Source organism: Marmota monax, unplaced genomic scaffold (genome assembly GCF_021218885.2).
Source record: "Marmota monax isolate L192 unplaced genomic scaffold, Marmota_monax_Labrador192_F-V1.1 WCK01_AAM20220418_F8-fsc00014, whole genome shotgun sequence".
NCBI classification, from domain to species: Eukaryota; Metazoa; Chordata; class Mammalia; order Rodentia; family Sciuridae; genus Marmota; species Marmota monax.
The window spans coordinates 13,634,688-13,656,131 of NW_026695222.1; the positions used below are offsets into that span (position 1 = coordinate 13,634,688).

General features: G+C 44.2%; 1 protein-coding gene across 2 annotated transcripts in view; it reads left to right on the forward strand.

Annotated features, from left to right (window-relative positions):
- Nucleotides 1–12,123, forward strand: part of Kif3b (kinesin family member 3B) — a 41,305-nt gene extending 29,182 nt beyond the window's left edge. For both annotated transcript variants that reach the window (XM_046433625.2, XM_046433626.2), the window contains exons 3-9: nucleotides 1,220–1,321; nucleotides 1,508–1,630; nucleotides 1,735–1,853; nucleotides 4,059–4,172; nucleotides 4,814–4,919; nucleotides 7,526–7,704; nucleotides 8,666–12,123. In XM_046433625.2, coding sequence (XP_046289581.1) covers nucleotides 1,220–1,321; nucleotides 1,508–1,630; nucleotides 1,735–1,853; nucleotides 4,059–4,172; nucleotides 4,814–4,919; nucleotides 7,526–7,704; nucleotides 8,666–8,765 — 843 coding nt within the window. In that variant the 3' untranslated portion in view covers nucleotides 8,766–12,123. The remainder of the gene's footprint in view (nucleotides 1–1,219; nucleotides 1,322–1,507; nucleotides 1,631–1,734; nucleotides 1,854–4,058; nucleotides 4,173–4,813; nucleotides 4,920–7,525; nucleotides 7,705–8,665) is intronic.
- Nucleotides 12,124–21,444: the final 9,321 nt, after the last annotated feature.

The following is a 21,444-nucleotide window of genomic DNA, read 5'->3' on the forward strand; positions in this document are numbered from 1 at the left end:
TCCCTCTTTCTCTCTCTATGGCCTTGTCGGTCCCACAGCCTGTGACTCCTGCCTCACTGGGTCTCTTGGACCAGCCGCTTTGCTGCATCGCACCCTTGCCGCCCACCCTGCACCCCGCAGCAGCCCTCCATCTGCCCTCCCCATCCAGCCTGCCCCTTCCCACTCATCCTTTTTATTGCAGGGAGTCATTTTTCTAAAACACAAATCTGATTGTGCGCCCTCATGCTCAAAGAACTCAGCAGCGGTTCCCTGAGGATTAAATATAGTCTCCTTGACAGAGCTTTGAGCAGACCCCCTGCTTGCTTTGCTAACTCTAAGCATCACCGCTCCCTGCCCTATCCTCTCCTATCACAATCTCTCCACTTTTTTCCCCTTCTAGTTTTTACTTCAGCTTTCTGCATAGATGTCCCTTCAGACAGGAGGCTTTCCCCAACTTCTTCCAAAAGTCTGAATTCTCACCTGGGTGTGGTGGTACACACCTGTAATCCCAGTGGCTCAGGAGGCTGAGACGGGAGGATCCTGGGTTCAAAGCCAGCCTCAGCAATGTAACAAGACCCTATCTCAAAATAAAAAAGAAAAAGGTCTGGGGATGTGGCTCAGTGGTTAAGCACCCCTGGATTCAATTTCTAGTACCAAAATAAATGAATAAATATTTTTTAAAAGTCTGAATTCTCAGGGCTGGGGATGTAGCTCAGTTGATAGAGTGCTTGCCTTGCATGCAGAAGGCCCTGTGTTCAATCCCCAGCATCAAAAAAAAAAAAAAAGTCTGAATTCTCTCTCTTCACTGTTTTTCTTCTATGAATTACTCTGCATGTTCCTCGTGATAGTGTCCCCCACCATCTGGTTAAAGCTGGCTTATTTGTCTGTATCCCTCAGTGACTGAACCTTGTGGTTCTCACTGACACTTGCATCCCCAGTACCTAGCACATAGGACACACTTAGCATGTTCTCAGTGGGGTTGATGCTTTGTCTCCAAAAGCCAAAAAAGGATATTGTTAAAGAAAGCAGAGGTTCTTGTATGTAGGAGAAGCTGCACCTTCAATGTGACCAGGTGAAGTCCCAGCCCCCTCAGGAAGGGGACTGAGCACAATCTTTTTCTGCCTAGATTTTGTCCCCTTTGGCTCAGTCGTGAGCTCTTTATCTTTCTCAGGCTTCTCTTGAGGCGTTGTGCTCTGGGGAGACCATTCACAGCATGGATTCTACTTTGTTTCTCACTCAGGCCATGGAAAGTAAACTACTTGTTGGAGGAAAAAATATAGTAGATCACACAAATGAACAGCAGAAAATACTGGAACAGAAACGGCAGGAAATTGCAGAGCAGGTAACCTGGCATTCTTTCTTGGGGAGAGTAGGGTGGGCTAAGGTGCATTTGTGTCACTGAACAAATACCTCTGGTATGAGTTGTGTCAGCTTCATGCTAACTGGAGACTGATTGGGAGCAGCCAGCCCCATGTTCTCCTACAGATAGTCTCTAGGGCAAGCTGATGGATTCTGTAATATTGCTCAGAAACGTCGAGAAAGAGAAATCCAGCAACAGATGGAAAGTCGAGATGAGGAGACCTTGGAACTTAAAGAGACGTACAGCTCACTGCAGCAAGAGGTGGACATCAAGACCAAAAAACTCAAAAAGGTAGGAAAGGAACAAGGCCAAATCAAGACACCTTGAGACCTAGGGTAAGGGGGACCTGGTTCATTGATTGGGCCCTCCTCACCTGCCTCTTCCCCTGGTTCCAGCTCTTCTCCAAGCTTCAGGCAGTGAAGGCCGAGATCCACGACCTCCAAGAAGAGCACATCAAGGAGCGCCAGGAGCTGGAGCAGACGCAGAACGAGCTCACCCGGGAGCTGAAGCTCAAGTAAGTGCAGGACGTTCCATGGTACCCTGCCCTTGCTGGCCAGTGGCATTGTCTGTCAAGTAGGAAACATCTTTGAGGACAGGTCCTTGCCCACTTCTTACCAGCTTATCTCCTGCCACCTTCCTCTCTTCTGCTTATTCCTGAGAAAGTCCCTGTCCATCTCTGGGTCCATGTTCTTTTCCATCCTACTTTATTTATTTATTTTTGGTACTTGAGATTTAACTGAGGGGCACTTAACCACTAAGCCACATCCCTAGCCCTTTTTATTTTTTGAGACAGGGTATCACTAAGTTGCCGAGGCTGGCCGTGAACTTGTGATCCTTCTGCCTCAGCTTCCCAAGTTGCTAGAATTACAGGTGTGCACCACCACACCCCACTTGTTTCTTTGATGTATTTCCTAAGCATTTGTCAGGCAGAAACTCTTCTCAGGAATGATTTTCCTCCTCTTGTGTTAAGGGACTGAAATCTGTTCAGTCTTCTCTTTACCCTGGTCATTTAAAATAGGCACTTTTCTTCTCATCCTCTTCCTCCCTATCCCGTTTTGAGTCACCTCCCTTATATTAGAGAAGACATTCGGCCTTTGTTTTTTAGGGATTGGCTAACTTCACTTAGCCTAATCTGCTCTAATGCCATCCATTTCCCTGCAAATGCCATGATCTTGTCATTTTTTATTGCTGAGTAATATTCCATTGTGTATAAATGCCACATTTTTCTTTTATCCATTCATCCATTGAAGGGCATCTAGGTTGGTTCCACAGTCTAGCTATTGTGAATTGTGCTGCTATAAACATTGATGTGGCTGTATCCCTGTAGTACGCTCTTTTTAAGTCTTTTGGGTATAGTCCGAGAAGGGGAATAGCTGGGTCAAATGGTGGTTCCATTCCCAGCTTTCCAAGGAATCTCCATACTGCTTTCCAAATTGGCTGCACCAATTTGCAGTCCCACCAGCAATGTATGAGTGTACCTTTTTCCGCGCATCCTCACCAGCACTTGTTGTTTGACTTCATAATGGCTACCATTCTGGGAAGATAGGTAGGAGGGAAAGGGAGGGAGAAGGGGAATTGCACGGAAGATGGAAAGAGACCCTCATAGTTATACAGATTACATGTATGATGATGCGAGGGGGGAAAAAAAAAGAAGTGTGTCACATTAGATTGGGTAGAGAGAAGTGATGAGAGGGGAGGGGAGGGGAAGGGGGGATAGGAAGGGCAGCAGAATGAAATAGACACTAGTATTGCTGTATGTATATACGTGACTGCATGACCAATGTGATTCTGCAACCTGTACGCTCAGAAAAATGAGAAATTATACCCATTTGATTCAAATGTATGATATGTCAAGATCATGTACTGTCACGTGTAACTAATTAAAACAAATTTAAAAAAGAGGAAAAAAATAGGCACTTTTCTAGTTTGGGCAACAAATTGTGGGACTGAACGAAGGCCATTTAATTTCTAATCTATGTTCAGCAATGACTTTGCTTAGCAGCCTCAGGGGCCCCCTTTGGGTGTGTGCACATGTGGTGGTGGGGATTGGACCCAGGGTCTTGCGATGCGAGGCAGGATTCTAGCACTCACTCACATCCTCAGCTCTATTCGTTTTATTTTGCTAATTTGTGCAGGGCGGCCTCAAATTTATAGTTGTCCTGCCTCTGCCTTCTGAGTAGTTGGGATTATGGGCAAGTACTACTACTCCCCGCCTCTAGTGGCCCTCTTAAAATTATTTTCAGTAGCAAATGTTCACCCTAGGATAGCCCAGAATAGTCCAGGTGTCACCTCCCTCTTCAGTCTGTTCACATCCTCATGCTATTCCTCCTCGGGCAGAAGGGACAGACCACTCTTAGCACCTGTCAAACGTGAGTGCAAGGCTAGGACCAGGTGTCATTCATGGCTGTGTTTCAGCTCCATGTACAATGTTAGTCTCATAGTACCTGCTAAGTAATTGTTTGCTGAGTGACTTGACTTGGTTATCTAATTACTCAGTGGCACCAGATGCCAGTATTCTGAGTGTGTGTGTACATGTGTTTGGGTGCATGCACATGTTTGCATATGTGTTTGAATGCAGGGTCTCTTTATGTTGTCCAGGCTGGGATCCTGGGCTCAAGTGATCCTCCCTCCACATCCTTCCAAGTAGCTGGGACTACAGACATGTGCCACCACACTTGCTCTGTTCTTCATCTGTGTTTATCTATATGTGTTCTCACAGGCATCTTATTATAGAAAACTTTATCCCTCTGGAGGAAAAAAGTAAAATCATGAATAGATCCTTCTTTGATGAAGAGGAAGATCATTGGAAGTTACACCCTATAACCAGACTGGAGTAAGTCACTCTTGATGTTAAGTAGACCTACAAGTGGGGAGGAAACAGAATGTTGATAAACTGCACTGGGCCAAAAGGATGTAGGGAGAACACAATTTGATTTATTTAAACTCAGAATCAATTACACTTCTGACTTCGCAGCTGCCATTGGTCCATTAGGTAAAGGTTGGGTGATATTAGCATGGTATTACAAATTGGAGGACTAACACCTTTCCCAGGTTCCTGAATTTGCATTTCCCCTGTCAAGTGAGGTATGCTCAGCCACATGATCAGCAGTACAGAGATGTTACCTTGTGTGTCAGTCTGAGCCTGGTTCTGTGAGGGAGGTGGGAGAGATCCCCCCAGGATGCAGGGGTCAGGAGTGCAGATGGCTGTGCTTTGTGTCTGCTGTTTAAGAACTGGATGATGCTGACTAGCATCCCTCCCAGCTTAAAAGATGCCTGATGTGCACATCTGGAACACACAGCAATTCAAGCAGAAAACAGAAGCAGCTGCTGCCCACTGTAGTTAGCCTGCAGTCCTGGGAATTACCACTTCAGGTTCTGTCCGGTTCAGGCTTCTGAGTGCTTGTTCCACAGGACCAAACCTGGGCTCTGGGTCACACTTCAGCTAGGGCCTTAACCACTGCAGTTCCTTTGCAGGAATCAGCAGATGATGAAGCGGCCAGTCTCCGCGGTGGGATACAAGAGACCATTGAGCCAACATGCAAGAATGTCCATGATGATTCGTCCAGAGGCCCGATACAGGGTGAGAAGATTGTTCTTGGGTTTTTCTCCTCCGTTTTAGAGTAATTTAGGTTTGAGTAAACCCTCAGGCACCATTCGTCAAAGTCACAGAGTTTGTATCTTGACTTGCCAGAGATATTGAGGACATTTATAATAATTATAACAAGTAACACGTGAATATAATAACTAATGAATAATAAATGGAAAGGTACAGTGAGGCTTAGAAAATCAGGGTAGGTAAGGAGGGGTATATAAACATCCTGTCCATAGTGGCCAGTAAACATTAGCAGGAAGCTTCAGAATGAGTCTGTGGGAACATTGGAAAGAATACAGGTGTCTCGTGACAGGACATGGGTCTGTGCTGAAGAACTTCTAGTACTTTCCTTTATCATATGTGTCAGTCATGAAGTTGGTTAAAATGACCTAAATGAGGACTGTTTTATATTTTGCAATTAAAATGCACATAGATCTGGTGTTTATTATACTTGCTGTTGCTGGGCCATCTCTGTCTTCTGTATGAGTTCTCCCATCCACTCTTTGCAGACAATCTGTTGCTCAACTTCAGGTAGTTGGTAATGAACAGAATGGGAGACACAATATATTGTTTTGTTATGAAACAATTTATACTGAAAGTGTATATATGAATCAAAAGTTTATATAATATACATGAAAAAGTAAACTGGTTATCTCTAGTTAGTGGAAGTGTGCCTAATTTAAATTTTCTTCATTTTGCTTATCTGTATTTTGTAACTATCAATAGGAAAATTCTATTATTTTTTATAATGAAAGATTTTAATTTAAAATTGTAAAAATGTTTTTGCATTTCCCTTGGAGCCAGAGCAAATATCTCTTACCAGAGATATTGGGATTTAGTTGACTCCTCTGATGCTATACTTCTTGGCACTGAGTTACTCACAAAAGCAAAAATATTTATTAGTCACTCCACCCCCCATACTGGAAATTGCACCCAGGGATGCTCCACCATTGAGCTACACTCTAAGCCCTTTTTAAATTTTTTTACTTTGAGAAGGGGTTTCACTAAGTTGCCAAGGCTGGCCTTAAACTTGTGATCATCCTGCCTTCTGAGTACTGGGATTATAGGAGTGCATCACAGAGCCCGGCTAAGTGGAGTTTTATACAGTAGAAGATAAATAGGGTGTCAGAATCCTCAGGAGCATTTTCTAGAAGTTTTCCGATGACGCTATCTTCCTAGGTTTTTCATATTTTAAGCCAAGTATATGATATTAAAATCCACAAATCGGCTGGGCACAGTGGCACAAAGTGTAATCCCAGCAGCTCGGGAGGCTAAGGCAGGAGGATCTCACATTCAAAGCCAGCCTTTGCAACTTAGCAAAACCCTGTCTCAGAATAAAAAAAATAAAAAGGATTGGAGATGGCTCAGTGGTTAAATGCACCTGGGTTCAATCCCTGGCATACCCCCTAAAAAAATCCACAAATCAAATATATGAGATTCCAGGGGGCCACCCTGGCCCAAAGGTAGAATTTAAAGCAGTGACTCTCAGATGTTTTCAGCATAAAATCAACAGAGATTTTATGCACTACTAAATATCTAAAACCAGTGAATGCAGCCACTCCCTGTTCTCACCTTCTCCCTTCAGTGGCCCTTCCTGTCCTCTCTGGAGCCCTGGGATGGACTCCATCAACTGGGAGGAGTCAGAGAAAAAGATGGAATGTGTGATCATGGGTGCTTCTCCTTCTATAAATTCGTCTCAGGAGGTAGGAAAGGCTCGCCACCAGATATCAAGTAGTCAATCTACAAGGCCAGTTATGAAGCAGGATTTTGTTAAATTGCTGAGGCTGACTTCAAACTTAAGATCCCCTGGCCTCAGCCTCCAGAGTCTCTGGGATTACAGGCATGTGCCAATGCACCTGACTCCCCAACAGTTTTTTTTTAAATGTAGTCACAAGCATCTTGGTGCAGTAGTGCATATCAGTAATCCCAGTGACTTGGGAGGCTGAGGCAGGATTGCAAGTTCAGACCAGCCTTGGCAATTTAGTGAGACCCTCAGCAATTTATCAAGACCCTGTCTCAAAATTTTAAAAATTATAATAATAAAAGGACTGGAGATGTAGCTCAGTGGTAAAACACCCCTGGATCAATCCCCAGTACCTGCCCCCCCCCAATAAAAACCACATGAGGCTACAAGTACATACACTGTCATGAACACCCTCCTCACCCACGCTATGACTTTGATGACAACTATTTTCTTCTTTACTTCTTGTTATATTTTCAAATTATATGTAATAAATAGGTTTTAGTGATTTTTCTGATTATTTCCCTTAGGGTATCATTTGCAATCCTTTTTAAGTATTTTTTTAGTTATACATGGCACAATATCTTTATTTTGTTTGTTTATTTTTATGTGGTGCTGAGGATCGAACCCAGTGCCTTGCATATGCGAGGCAAGCACTCTGTCACTGAGCCACAAACCTAGTCCTCATTTGCAACACTACCAGGAAAAAAGTTATAAAACTATATAACTATTCTAGCTAGACCCTTAGTAGGCTCTGAATGACAAACAGTTTACAGGTGTGGTCTAGGTTGCTTGACTCTCTGTGTCTGATTGGAGGCCAACCTAGCTGGTGATGCCTGTGCTTCTTCTGCAGGCAGAAAATATTGTGCTCTTAGAGCTGGACATGCCCAGCCGGACCACCAGAAACTATGAGGGTCCAGCCATTGCCCCCAAGGTCCAGGCTGCACTGGATGCAGCTCTGCAGGATGAAGATGAGATACAGGTGGATGCATCATCCTTTGAAAGCACTGCAAATAAGAAATCCAAGGCCAGGTGAGTGGCTTTTAGTGACCTGTGTTTGAAACAAGGACATTTGATCAAGGACAAACCAAGTAGAGGGCAGTGAGAATACTTGTTTATCATGGAGGGCTTTATAGAACACACTAGAAATTATTTCCATATTGCTTCTGTTTGTTTATTCCACAAATGTTTACAGTTGAGACACTATGCCAGGTGAACTGAATACCAGAATACCTAACCACCTAGTCCCTGCCTGTGAAGGAGCACATGCTCTGGTGAAGTGAGGTCAGTTCTTTAGTTCCTACCAAGTGCCAGGTAGTTCTTTACAAAGATTCTCTTTATTTCCTTAAAAAAAAAAAAAAGTATATATATATGACCTTTAGTCCCATTTTACTGAGAAAATTGAGACCTAGAATTTTTGAGAAAGTAGCCAGGTCCAAGGAAACCCAGCAAGTAAGTGGCAGAGCCTGAGTTCAAATCTGTATCTCCCTTAGTTAACAGCTCAGACTCTGACCTTGTATGCAGGCTAGGTGTGAAATAAGAATTCTATTTTAATAAATTCCACATTAGAAATTAAAGGAAAACAACTAGGTGGAAAACCAAAAGTGGAAGGAATTCTACCTGCCAAGTTAATTTTTTCTTGAGAACAGGGTCTTGCTATGTTGCCCAGGCTAGTCATAAATCCCGGGCTCCAGTGATCCTCTTGCCAGCCTCCTGAGTATCTGTGGCTATAGGTGCATGCCACCATGCCCAGCTTAATACCTTTTTACCAACTGGGAGAGGATGGTCAACCTTTGATTTTAACAGAAGACTTGCCAAGCGTCAGCATCCCTTCCCTCAGGTTTCACACCTCTGTTGGCAGGCCATGTTGGTTGTGCACAGAGGGTGGTTTTCGTAGGAAGTATCCTGACTTCAGACCACTGAGGGGAAGCCACCTTGAGATGTGTGTGGCACTTGGAGACATGTGATATAAACATATGCTTGGCTTTTACAGGCCCAAGAGTGGAAGGAAGTCGGGATCCTCCTCCTCCTCCTCCTCAGGAACCCCTGCATCTCAACTGTATCCACAGTCTCGAGGGCTGGTTCCCAAGTAAGGCCGGTGCCTCCTCTCCCAGGGCGTGACAGCAGCATTGCCTTCTGAGAAAAGAGACGAGAACAAAGCTGCAGAGAGGACTTGAGCCAAACTCAGAACTGTTCCCCTGAGGAGAAGCGATGGCCTCTTTGCAGAGTAACCAACTTAATCTGGTCGAATGTGCTAGTCCTAATCTGGCACTCAGCTTCTCTGGGAAACGTTCTTTAATTAGCATCTCAGAAATGCATGGGTAAGGTAAAGTGCGATAGTCGAAGTGGACAGCAAGAGAATGACCATGACCTTGCTTCACTTCTCCCTCTCCTCCTTCTTCCCTGCCCTCTCTCCCTCTCCCCTCTCCTTTTTGAGCCTGTTCTTCACATTGGGTTCCCTTCTTCTTGAACAATAGGGCAGAGTCAGGAGTCCCCTTAGCAAGACCATGTCTTTGGAGCCTCAGGATAAAATAACAACAAGGTTGAAAAGTGAAAGTCCTAAAACTTGAGTAGGTGCCTGTTCTTATAGGGAAAAAACCAAGAAATCTCATTTGGACCCAAGCCCCAGGAGGTGCGATCAGTAATCTTGCTTCCATGCCCCTCAGTAAGAAGTAGAGCTGCCTTTGGGGTCTGCTGAATGAGGACGTCTCTTCCAGTGTCTGCTCCTGAAGGATTCAATGTCAGAAGCAATAGAAATAACATTCCCTTTGCCTCCTTGGAGAGTTTAGGGAAACAGCTTCTTTAGAACCTCAAAACCATGAAGATCCTGTCAAAGACCTGGATCTGTAAGCTGATGCCACGTCCTTCCACCTTGTCACATTACTCTTCACTTGTCCCCATCTTTCCTGTGCATGCATCCTCTGAGTGTCCTTCTGTAGGGCCATCCTCCACCTCAGGAGCGTGTTCTGCCGTGGGCCTGTTTTGTGGGAGAGGCTCTGTCTTCTCTGATGGGACTAGCATTGGAGAAAGGTGGCACTTTTGGCACTTTAGTGGCACTTTTGAATTCCCCATTTTGTTCTATATTGGCCAAGAAAGCAGGAGAGTGAGTAGGCAGATGTAGAGATGGAGACACAAGACCCGGACAGTGGCGAGGGAAGACATACAGAGGGCACAGGTCCTGCCTGCCTTCAGCAGGGAGTGCACCCAATCCTGGCACTGCGGCTCCTCCTGGGCAGAGCTTAGATGCTGGCGAGGAGCGGCTTGTGCCTGAACGGCTCAGAGGAGAGAGTTCAGAATTCCCGTTTACATAGACTGGTTTGGTTTGTAAGTTTTAGTTCTTCCTATTATTGAAGTTCAGAGTTTTGTTTTATGTTGGTCACTAGGTGAATGTTACTCATTTCCCCTCAAGAGCAGCTTGTGTGGGTGTGTGAGCGTGGCGGTGCCCATGAGTGTGTCTGTGTGTGTCTGAAGAGAGACAGAGACCAAGAACTTGCCCAGTTTTAGAAATACACTAATGTGCAGTTATTGCCTTTTGTCTGTGTTAAAGGCCCGTTGAATGACTAATCCAGGCTGAAAGCACTCCCACGTGGGTGTCTGAGTCCATGAGCCAAGCCTGAGGGGACAGTATGAGTCCCCAGGTCTGCCGTCCTGGCGCATCTTGCTGGCACGGTGCCTCAGGAATATGGCAACCGAGGTGGGCCTTGAGTTATGTTTTAACTCAGCTGCTCAGTTCCCAGGGCACATTTCTGGATCAGACCCCATGGGGATTAGGAGGTACCAAGTGCAATGTCTTCACATTCTGCAAAATGGAGGTGTCTTTTTTTGCAGCCTCTCTCCTTTTTAGTAACCATTCTTTCTGAACCCAGGGCCCTGTTCAGAAGTTCCCAGAACATAATGGGTCCTTCCTTCATTTTTCCTGCTTCTTTCTTATTTACTAAGATTTTCCTGGTTTGAATAAGAACCAGGTGATGAGGTGTGTGGCCCAAGATGGTTGTCTGCTGGCGACGCGCATCTCTCTCTCACCACATTTCCTAAAAGCTATTCTGAATTCTGTAGGCTGAAAATTTATGTAAAAAATCTGAGAATTGGTAACTGCAGATAACAGTGTACCTTAATACTGACGTTCGAGGTAGTGGTCGTGACCAAGGGTGGTTAAGTGATACGTAGAACTTTTCCAAGAAGGCAGAAGAAAAAAGCCGAGTTGACAGGCGTGATTATTAAAACAAGCTTGCTTTGTGTTCAGCTGTGTCGTGTGGTGGTCTGTGGAAACTAAGTGAAAGGACACTCACTTAGAGATGAAGCTGTACCTTTCCAAGCAGTCTCTGGTGCTTTTCTTCTCTCAGAATGAAGAGAATAAACATTTGAATAAAAGCAGATGGCAAAATGACTTGCTGCCACCGGAATGCTGCTGCTTTGGGTTGTGAATTGAGCCCGACGTGTAGAGGACATACCAGGTCCACTAAGGGACCAGGTTTTCATGTCTGCACTTATGCTGTTATGTTCCAGGACAGCACAGGGCCTTTGTACCAGCGGCAGCTAGTGAAGTCTGAAAGCAGCTCTTGAACAGGATCTAGGAAGACCATCTGGGAGGAGGAGTTTGAGACTGTGTATGTGACCCTCACCAGACCCCCTTTTGCTCTAATCAGCAGAATGTATCTGACTTCATTATTTTTTAAAGTCACTCGTCTCCCAGACCCCTGGATTCAGAACCCAAGGCCACAAATCATAGGCATGAAGCACTTTTTTAAGACTCTGATGCAAGGTTGAATTGTTCCCGTCTAGGCCTGCATGCTGCTTGACCTGCTCCACCCACACCTCCATGACCAAGGGCGCCAGAGTGTTCTGCAGCTCAGGCACGGGCTGCTCTTTGCTTTTTCCGTCTGACTCTTGTAAGTCCTCCTTCACTGAATGTAGACTTGTTGCCAAGTTTCAGAGAAGTGTCAATTCCCTGTTAACGTGAGATATCAGTGCTGCCTCACATTTCCCACTTGAAGTCAAGGCTTACTGTGAACAACCTTGGATCATCTGAATATCATCAGCGGACAAAATTGGGGCTATTAAAGAACTCTAAAAGCCATACTGAACATGCTCAGAGGGAACTTGATGAGAATGGTGGGCCTGGCCGTTGTCTGTCGTGCAAGGCTTTGTCCTGTGTTGTTCTGAAATCAGGCACCTCTCTCCCTGCCCTTGTTTCTTGATTGAAATGCTTTTGGGGTTATTTATGAAAGCAGTGATCCTGGGCAGGCAGCAGGCGGTGGGCTTTATGGCTCTTTAGAGTTACTGTGGATCTTGACCTTCTCTTTGGCTACCTTTAGACAAAGAATATGCCAATACTTGGGGCTCTGAGTTTTACAGTTGATATTTATTTGTATCATCTCTTTGTCTAGGAATGTAAAAGTGATTCTAAACTAAGATGTGTAATAAAAATCAGATTTATTGTACCTACTAAAAGTTGTCCTCGTTAATTACCTAGTGCTTTTGAAAATGACATTCCTGAGTTGACATACTGCCATTTTCTTTTAATTGTTTTAATTGTTCTAGTTAAAGGAGGGTAGGAGTGGAAAATGAAGACTGAGTTGCAATGCTAGCATTTTAAAATGTAGCAGAAAATGAAAGGGACATAACATGAGGAGGGACAGGACTGGGGGTGTGGCTCAGTGGTGCTTGCTCAGCACGCCTGCAGCCCTGGCTTCCTCCTCTGCACCCAGAAACAAACCACCCCCTCAAGTCTGGGCCACAGGGATGAAATTTGTTTTCATCTTGTGTTTTGCTTTTTAAATTCCTTTAAATTATTTATTTATTTATTTATTTATTTATTTATTGGTACTGGGGATTGAACTCAGGGACACTTGACCACTGAGCCACATCCCCAACTCTATTTGGTATTTTATTTAAAGACAGGGTCTCACTGGGTTACTTAGGTCCTCGCTGAGTTGCAGAGGCTGGTCTCAAACTTGTGATCCCCCTGCCTCAGCCTTCAGAGTCACTGGGATTATAGCCATGTACCACCATGCCTGGCTTCCATGTCTTTATCTTAACACAAAACTATTTCATGTTTTCCATCAGCAAAAAAAAAAAAAAAAAAAAAGAATTAACAGAAATGGGCCACATGTTGGTTTCTGGTTTCTCATACTCTTCGGGTCTGGTCTGCTGGGGTGCACTCCAGGAGTAGTAAGGTTGGACTGAGTAGAAGCACCAATTCTGGAATTTGACTACTGGCCTTGCCAGTGCTTGCTAGCTCTATGACTATAAGGAATTTAATTTACCCCTCTCTACCCTGGGGACCTTATCTGTCAAGTGGGGAGATAATTCCCACCTTACAAGGGCACTTCCTTAACAGTATATCTAAAGCAACAAGCATGGTGTATGCACTAGAGCAGGCATTGAATAGGGTGGTCAGTGTGGCGATAAGACCCTTTGTTGAGAAGATGCCATGAAGAATTTGTATCCCAAGAAACTAGAAGTCAGTTTGGGAATGTCATCTTTAGAAAACCCTAAAGAAAAGCAGCTAACCAATTAACAAATGTTGAGTATGTACTGTGTGCCAAGCCGTTCTAGGCACTGGGTATTCAGATGTATTAGCAACATGATTCCTGCCTGCACGGAGCTGCACTGTAAGGGGCAAGAATGGGGAGTAAATGTTGACTAAATGCACACACACATGTAAGTATGAATTGTAATAAATCTCATGAAGTAATATTATAGGATATAATAGTGGGGACCTAATTTATTTAATTAATTTATTTAGGGTACTGGGGATTTAACCTAGGTGTAATTTACCACTGAGCTATATCTATAGCTCTTTTTATTTTTTTGAGACAGGGTCTCACTAAGTTGCTTAGGGCCTTGCAAAGTTCCTGAGGCTGGCCTCAAATTTGTGATCCTCCCTGCCTCAGCCTCCCAAGCCACTGGGATTAAAGGCATGTGCTACTGCAGTGGATATGGACCTAATTGAGAGAGGGTAGGTATATAAAGGTAAGACTTTCTGAAGAAATGGTATTTATGGTGAGATCTAGAGGACTGGAGGGGGGGTAGCTGGGTGCTCTCGGAGGAGAGGAGGGAATGGAATTTGCAAAGAGATGGGGAACAGCATTTTTAAAGTCCTCTAGAATTATTTCACAAAGTGTCTAGAGTCTTTTTGTTTTAATTTTTTGACAATGCTGGGGATCAAACCCATGACCTCTTATGTACAAGGCAAACACTACAATAAACTGTTCCTCCAGTCCCCTGCAGGCCTTTTTTACTCTCACTAGTGGGAAATTAATGCCCAGAGAACAGCTGTAGAAAAAATCTTATAGTATAAGATTAAAAAAAATACCAATAAGAAATTTAAGGGCTGGGGAGATAGCTCAGTTGGTAGAGTGCTTGCCTAGCATGCACAAGGCCCTGGGTTCAATCCCCAGCACCACACACAAAAAAGAAAGAAAGAAATTTAAAGAACACAAAGAGGGCAATGGCCTTAGACAAACATTCTTATGTTTCTTCATAAGGTGTCCTTCAACCATGTGTAACGTCCCTTTACCCTCCCTACTTCTGTTGAAAAAGAATTAAAAACAAAAAAAAAAAAAAAAGAAAAAGAATTAAAAACGATAGCTTAAGCTGGGCACAGTGGTGCATGCCTGTAATTCCAGCATCTTGGGAAGTTGAGGCAGGAGGATCACAAATTCAAGGCCAGCCTTAGCAACTTAGTGAGGCCCTAAGCATCTTAGTGAGACCCTGTCTTAAAATACAACATAAAAAGGGCTGGGGATGTGGCTCAGTGGTAGAGCACCCCTGGGTTAAATCCCCAGTAACAACAACAACATAGCTTGGCTTAGCCTAAGTCATTATTAGTTTAAAATAGCTTAGAATCCATTAGCGAGAGTTCAAAGGGTGATTTAAAGAATTATGTGTTCTTGAAAATGTCAGAATCTCAGGGTTAGGCCAGGGACTAATTTTCATCAGGGGAGATACAGGACAGGACATCCAGGCAACTTGTAAATTGCTGCCCACTCAATTTTGTTCTCATCTTCTAGATTATTATTATTTAAAAAAAACCTGAGAATTAGTAAATCTTGGAAACTATTTTGAACTTCAAACTGATAATATTATCTTGGCCTCTGGGTTTTGGCAGGCCCTCTTAGACTAGAGTTGCCATCTAATTATAAAGTTTTACCCTGAGAACCTGGTCTCCAAGGACCATGTGGTGGTCACATCTGCCAGCTTGGTTGGCAGTGGCATTTGTGAAGCATATAACCATGGCTCTTGCAGCTGCTCCTGTTCAGCCTTGGTTTCTATCACTAGTCTTGTGGTTAACCGGTCTCTGGGTGCATCAGTTAGGTGAGCCAACTGGGACTTGCTGTTGGGGTGGGGAGTGGGCAGAGCAAGAGGCCACTCGCTGCATCTGGGCACTTGTTAAAAGCTCATAGGCACTTACTGAAAGCCCATCATGCACCAGGGATCTTGTTCTCACTGGAGATAGGGAGAGGAGTAGGATATATAGCCCTTTTGAGGAGAAAAGCAGAAATACAAAGGCAGTGATTCAGGACCCTTGGTACCTCAGAGAAGGCCTCCTCATCTCCTCACCACTGTTCCAGGCCTCCAAGGTTGGGCTACACAGGCTTCTACTGGGTTCCTGGCCAGCACCTTCACCTGCACTGTGCCTTCTGCCTGAAACACTTCCGCTTGACTAACTCCTACTTATTTGTCAGGAACCACTTTAACATCAGCTCCTCAGAGAACCCCTCCCCAGTTAACTATTCTGTTTCCCCCCTCTTCTCCACCTGGCTATATGGCTAAAAGCCCTTTCCCCAGTTTGCAATTATATCTGTCTCTGCCACGTTCCCTGAGGGCATGATCTATTGTCTTCTGGAGCCTAGAATGTAGATGAGTTGGATGGTTGGCTGGGTGCTGTTCTGCTAGGGCTCAAAACAAATTGTCAGAGGAAGAAGCCCAGTGCCTGGAGAGGTGGAGGAAAGTTTTGCAGAGAAGGAAGAGTAACCTACTTGGGAAGGAGGGAAGAGTGTGCCAGATCAAGGGAACAACCTGAACGGTGCACATGTGAGTCCTGGACTGGAGAATGGAGAACAGAGCTGGGAAGGGTCTGACTCCATGGCACTTGTCGTAGATAAGGGACAGCACTGGAAGGCTTTGTGTGTGTGTGTGTGGGGGGGGTGAAGCACAGCCCTCTTTACACTTTGAGATAATAGAAAACAATTTCACTAAGTGTCTGCTTTGAGTTTGCCTGCTGTTCACACGGGTTTTCTTGGCTCATTTGGCAAATTCTAGTCTGCCAAGGTTTTTTTGTGGCATAGCTCACTCTCTGAGGAATTCCAAGGGGCACTTCAGCTTGACTCTAAGGTCTCAGTTCCCTAGGAATGAGCCCTAGGACTTTTCAGAGTAGCAGGCTGGAAGGTGGTTGCTTTTCTGCATTTGGGAACAATAAAATTCTTCTATTGGTTGTGAAATGCATCTTCCTTGACTAGGCAAACAAAAGATTTCCATATGCTGTTTATATGGGTTATGGCTAATACAAGGCCTTCCCAAACTCCTGTTCTGATAAGGAATTATCACCATTCGCAAATTAGAAAAGTCAAGGTGAGTAGTGGCACCAATATGACAGAGGGGGTCCCAGATTTTGGTGAGGTACATGTTAAATGTAGTGATCAGCCTTTTGCTAGATTATCCTAGGGATAATCTAGAAGTGAGAGAAGCCAGGTTTTGGCATCAGATTCATGTATTTTTTTTTTTTTTTATATACTGGAGATTGAATCCAGGGGTGCTCTAGCCCTTTTTTATTTTTTTATTCTGAGACAGGGTTTAAGTTGCTTAGGGCCTTGCAAAGTTGCTGAGGCTGGCCTTGAACTTGTGAACCTCCTGCCTCAGCCTCCCGTGTTGCTAGGATTATAGGCATGTGTTACATGTATTCATGTTTTGAGCATCTACTACATAGTGTCCATTGTTATAGGTGTTAGGGAAACAGGGTGAAGTCCTGCTCCAAGGGATGTCACATCCAGTGGTGGAGATGATTGTTAACCAAGTCATATGTGCTGTGCCAGGTGGTCAGAGTGCTCTGGAGAAAAACAAGGCAGGTCAGGGCTAGAGAGTGCCATGCTTGGGGAGTGGCTAGGCTAGACTAGGAGGTCAGGGAAGGCATCTCTAGAGCAGAGGCCTGAGTGAAACAAGGGAACAAGCCTGGCCAACATCTAGTGCCTGGAGGAGGTGCCAAGGCCCAGGCGGGGGCGGGGGGGGGGAGCGCAAGGGGCAGGTGTGCTGAGCGGGTAGTGGGCATGGATGGGGCCAAAACTGAACTGTCAGGAAATTGTATTTTTAGGCCACTGGAGGATTTTGAGCAGAAGAGGGAGATGTTCTGACAGCAGTGCTCTACATGGATCCTCTGGCTGCTCTGTGGAGACAGACCATGTGGAGCAAGGTGGGAACCAAGGAGGTGCTATAGTTCAGATGCAAGAAGGTGACTTGGACCAAGATGTGGGGGACAGAAGTGTTTTGTTTGCTGGTAATCAGATGTGAGAGGTGAGAGAAAAAGAAGAAGAAACAATAGTTCCAAGACTTGATTTGAAATTCTACTCTGCCACTTCCTTTCATGTGGCCTCCCCTTAACAACAACAAAACACAATAACAAACAAAAAACAGGCTGGGGATGTGCTGAGTGGTTTAGCACTTGCCTAGCATGGGTGAGACCCTGGGTTCAGTTTCCAGTATTGCAAAACAAAATGAATCCCACAAAGAATTATTCAGATAAAATTCACTTATCATACAATTCACCCTTTTTTATTTAATTGATTTTATTTTTTTAATACATGATAGTGGAATGCATTACAATTCTTTTTTTAATCCAAATTCAACAATTTATTAATTTTCATGGATACTGTTTTTTCATAATATCTTAACATGCTCTAAGAAGTAAGTCAACATTATTATTCATATCATCAATTTCATTAATTTCAAGTATTTGTTTATTATGTCTATTTTTCATATGTAGCATATCACTTTGTAATACCATTACTTTTTTAAAAATTTATTTCTTTCATGTATAACAATAGTGGAATGCATTACATTCATAATTATCCATTCACAGCACAATTTTTTGTAACTCTGTATACAAAGTATGTTCACGCCAAATTATGCCATTATACATGAGCTCTCTTATTTTTTTGCATTATAATTCTTATTACACATATATACCACAATTTTTCATATCTCTGTTTATATATAAAGAAGGTTGACACCCAATTCGTATCTTCATCAGTTTACCCATTGAAAGTGTGCATTTCAGTATTTTAGAGTATATTCAGTTTTGCAACCATCACCACCACCAATTTTAAAATATTTTCATCAAACCAAAAAGCAGCCATTAACAGCCATTCCCCACTTCCTCTCAAGCCTGTAGCTCTAGGCAACTGCTAATCTACTTTCACTCTCCTTCTAGCTATTTTGGGCCACCTCAGAAACCTGTTTTCTTATGTGTAACTTCACAAGTGATGATAAAGTTCCTCTGCCCCAGTACTGGGATTGAACCCAGGGGGTGATGAACCACTGAGCCACATCCCCAGTACTTTTTATTTTTCATTTTGAGACAGGGTCTTGCTAAGTTGCTTAGGGTCTCATGAAGTTGCTGAGGATGGCTCTAAACTTGTTTGTTTGTTTTAGAGAGAGAGAGAGAGAGAGAGAGAGAGAGAATTTTTTAATATTTATTTTTTAGTTTTTGGCGGACACAACATCTTTGTTTGTATGTGGTGCTGAGGATCGAACCCGGGCCGCACGCATGCCAGGCGAGCGTGCTACCACTTGAGCCACATCCCCAGCCCCAGCTCTAAACTTGTAATCCTCTGGCCTCAGCCTCCCAAGCCACTAGGATTACAGGTATGCCCACTGCACCCATTGTGGGGTTTTAAGAGAATAACATGAATAGAAAACCCAAGAGCAAGTCTGACAGGCCAAGCAGTAGACATGCTCCAAAAACACCACCCTCCTTCTGCTCCAACCCCTGGCTTGCCATCCTAGAACAGGGCAGCCACCGTGTGAGTACAGCAGCGGGGTGCTGATGAAAAGTGTGGAGGCTGGACCCAGACCACTGGGCTGTGACTTCTGGACTCACCATTTACTAGCTTTGCAATTTGAGAAACATTTAACCTCCCTGGGGCCTCAAATTCCTCAACTGTCAAAAACAGATCATAGCATCCTAAGTTGCTGTGAGTCAAAGCATGTGCCTGGCTGGAACAGTGCCTGCTGTGCAGCCAAGGCTCAGAGAATGTTAACTGTTGTGATGGCGAACTCATTGTCAATTAAGGAGTCCTGAGGCAGGTGGTGACTCCCACTTCAAGGCCCGGATGGGTATTTCTGAATCCAGGCAGTTGCAAATGTAATGAGACCACTGACCTATTTTTAGTCATGGCTGTACCTTTTGTTGGATCTGCACCTTTGGAAAAGTTGCCTGTTCTCCTAAATCTCAACTTACCTTCTGTAAAGTAGGGTTAAAATCCTCCTCCTGGGGCTCTGTGGAGAATTTAGCGACTTATTTATTTTTTTAAGACAAGGTCTGGCTGTGTTGCTCTTGACTGGCCCCAAATGCCTAGGCTTAAGTGATCTCCTCCTGTCTCAGCCTCCCAAGTAGCTGGGACTACAGTGCCACAACCCAGCTTATTGTTATTTGTGGTACTGGTAACTGAACCCAGGGGTGCTTTACCATTGAGCTATTCCCCTTGCCTTTTTGTGATACTAGGGATTGAAGGTGGAGTACACTACCTCTGAGCTACATCCCCAGCCTTTTTTATTTTTTTATTTTATTATTTTTTGGACTGGGGATTGAACCCAAGGGTGCTCAACCACTGAGCCACATCCTCAGCCCTCTTTGTATTTATTTAGAGACAGGGTCTCACGGAGTCACTTAGGGCCTCACTAAACTACTGAGGTTGGCCCTGAACTTGCAATTCTCCTGCCTTAGCCACCCAAGCCACTGGGATTACATGCATGTGCCACCACCAGGCCCAGCTATATTTTTTATTTTGAAACAGAGACTTGCTATGTTATTCAGGCTGGCTTCCAATTTACAATTCTTCTCCTTTAGCCTTCTGATTCACTGGGATTATAGGCATGGGCCACTATGACCAGCTAGTTTATTACATATTTTTTTCTGAAAAATTTTTTTAAAGATTGTGTTTTTTAAATGGGAAAAAGAACACATGAAATATATTGCATGCTAAGCATGGGAGTATTAGATTTCATTAGAGACCTTTGTAGTACCTACTGTGTGTAAGGCACTGTTCTGAACACAACAGATTTAAAAACCCTCGCCTTCCCGGAGCTTGTGTGGAACTACTGGAGACAAAAAGTAAATAATATTTATGGCAATCATATTAAATAAAAGATACATAGGGGCTGGAGGTGTAGCTCAGTGGTGGAGCATGTGCTTAGCATGTGAGAGCCCCTGGGTTCTATCCTCAGCACCACCAAAAACAACACACAAACTACACGAATAAGAACGAACATGGGAAAAGCAGTGGCTGGCACGTGGTACGCTCCCCATACGTGGCAGCAGCTGGGATTAGGTACTGGTTGAAGCTGAACAGCACTGCCCAGAGATAGGTCTCGAGGTGACAGTGCCGGCCTATTGCCTTCCCTTAAGCTTTACCTCATCTCTGCCCAATTAAATTGCACTTGTCTCCAAGACTTTTTCTTGTTGCCTGGTCGACATCTTTGACTCTCACGGTGTAGTTTTGATCTCTCCTCCCTTAGGTGGCATTTATGGATGCTCTTTTGCACCAGGCTCATTCTGCTGAATGCTGGGGCTGCTGAGCTACATGGTCCAGGAAGAGTGTGGCCAGGAGGGCACAGGAGGGTTCCAGGATACTCATAGCCAGGCTCATGAGGGCTAGACTGTGCAGGTGTCTGGCTGCTTGGTTTTATTCTGCCCCAGGAGACTATGAAAGGCTTCAGAGCTGGAGTCACTTAAGGCCTCACTAAACTGCTGAGGCTGGCCCCGAACTTGCAATTCTCCTGCCTTAGCCACCCAGGCCGCTGGGATTACAGGCATGTAATTGGGAGATTAACTAAGATTCTTATTTAAATGCTATACAATAGAGGCTGGGGATGTGGCTCAAGTGGTAGTGTACTCGCCCAGCATGCATAAGGCACTGGGTTCTATTCTCAGCACCACATAAAAATAAAATAAAGATACTGTGTCCACCTAAAACTAAAAAATAAATATTAAAAATAAATAAATACTATACAATAAAAGTAATATCTGCATTATGGTTAAATGTATAATCTATGTATAAGTGCTATAATCAAAGCAAAGAGCTGTAAGATGGAGATGTAAGGACTTTTTTGAGGAGCAGAGTGTTCAGGAAATGTGAAGAGAGGATGCTACCAGATCAGCAGGAAAGATGGCAAAAGGGAGTAGGGAGCTGGACACGGTGGCCCACGCCTGTAATTCCAGCGGCTTGGGAGGCTGAGGCAGGAGGATCATGAGTTCAAAGCCAGCTTCAGCAATTTTGCAAGGCCCTAAGTAACTCAGACTCTATTTCTAAATAGAATACAAAAAAAAAGAGCTGGGGATTGGCTCAGTGGTTAAGTGCCCCTGGATTCACTCCCCACAAAAAAAGAAAAAAAAAAGGAGCAGGGAGGTTTAAGAGCCAGATAAATATGGGTGAGTACTTAACTACCTGTAGCAACCTCCTGTACATTTGTGGGCAGGTTAATATCAACTCTGCAGAGCTGCTGAAAGGATTAAAGAAACATCCATCAAGTGCCTGACACTAGGCACATAATAGG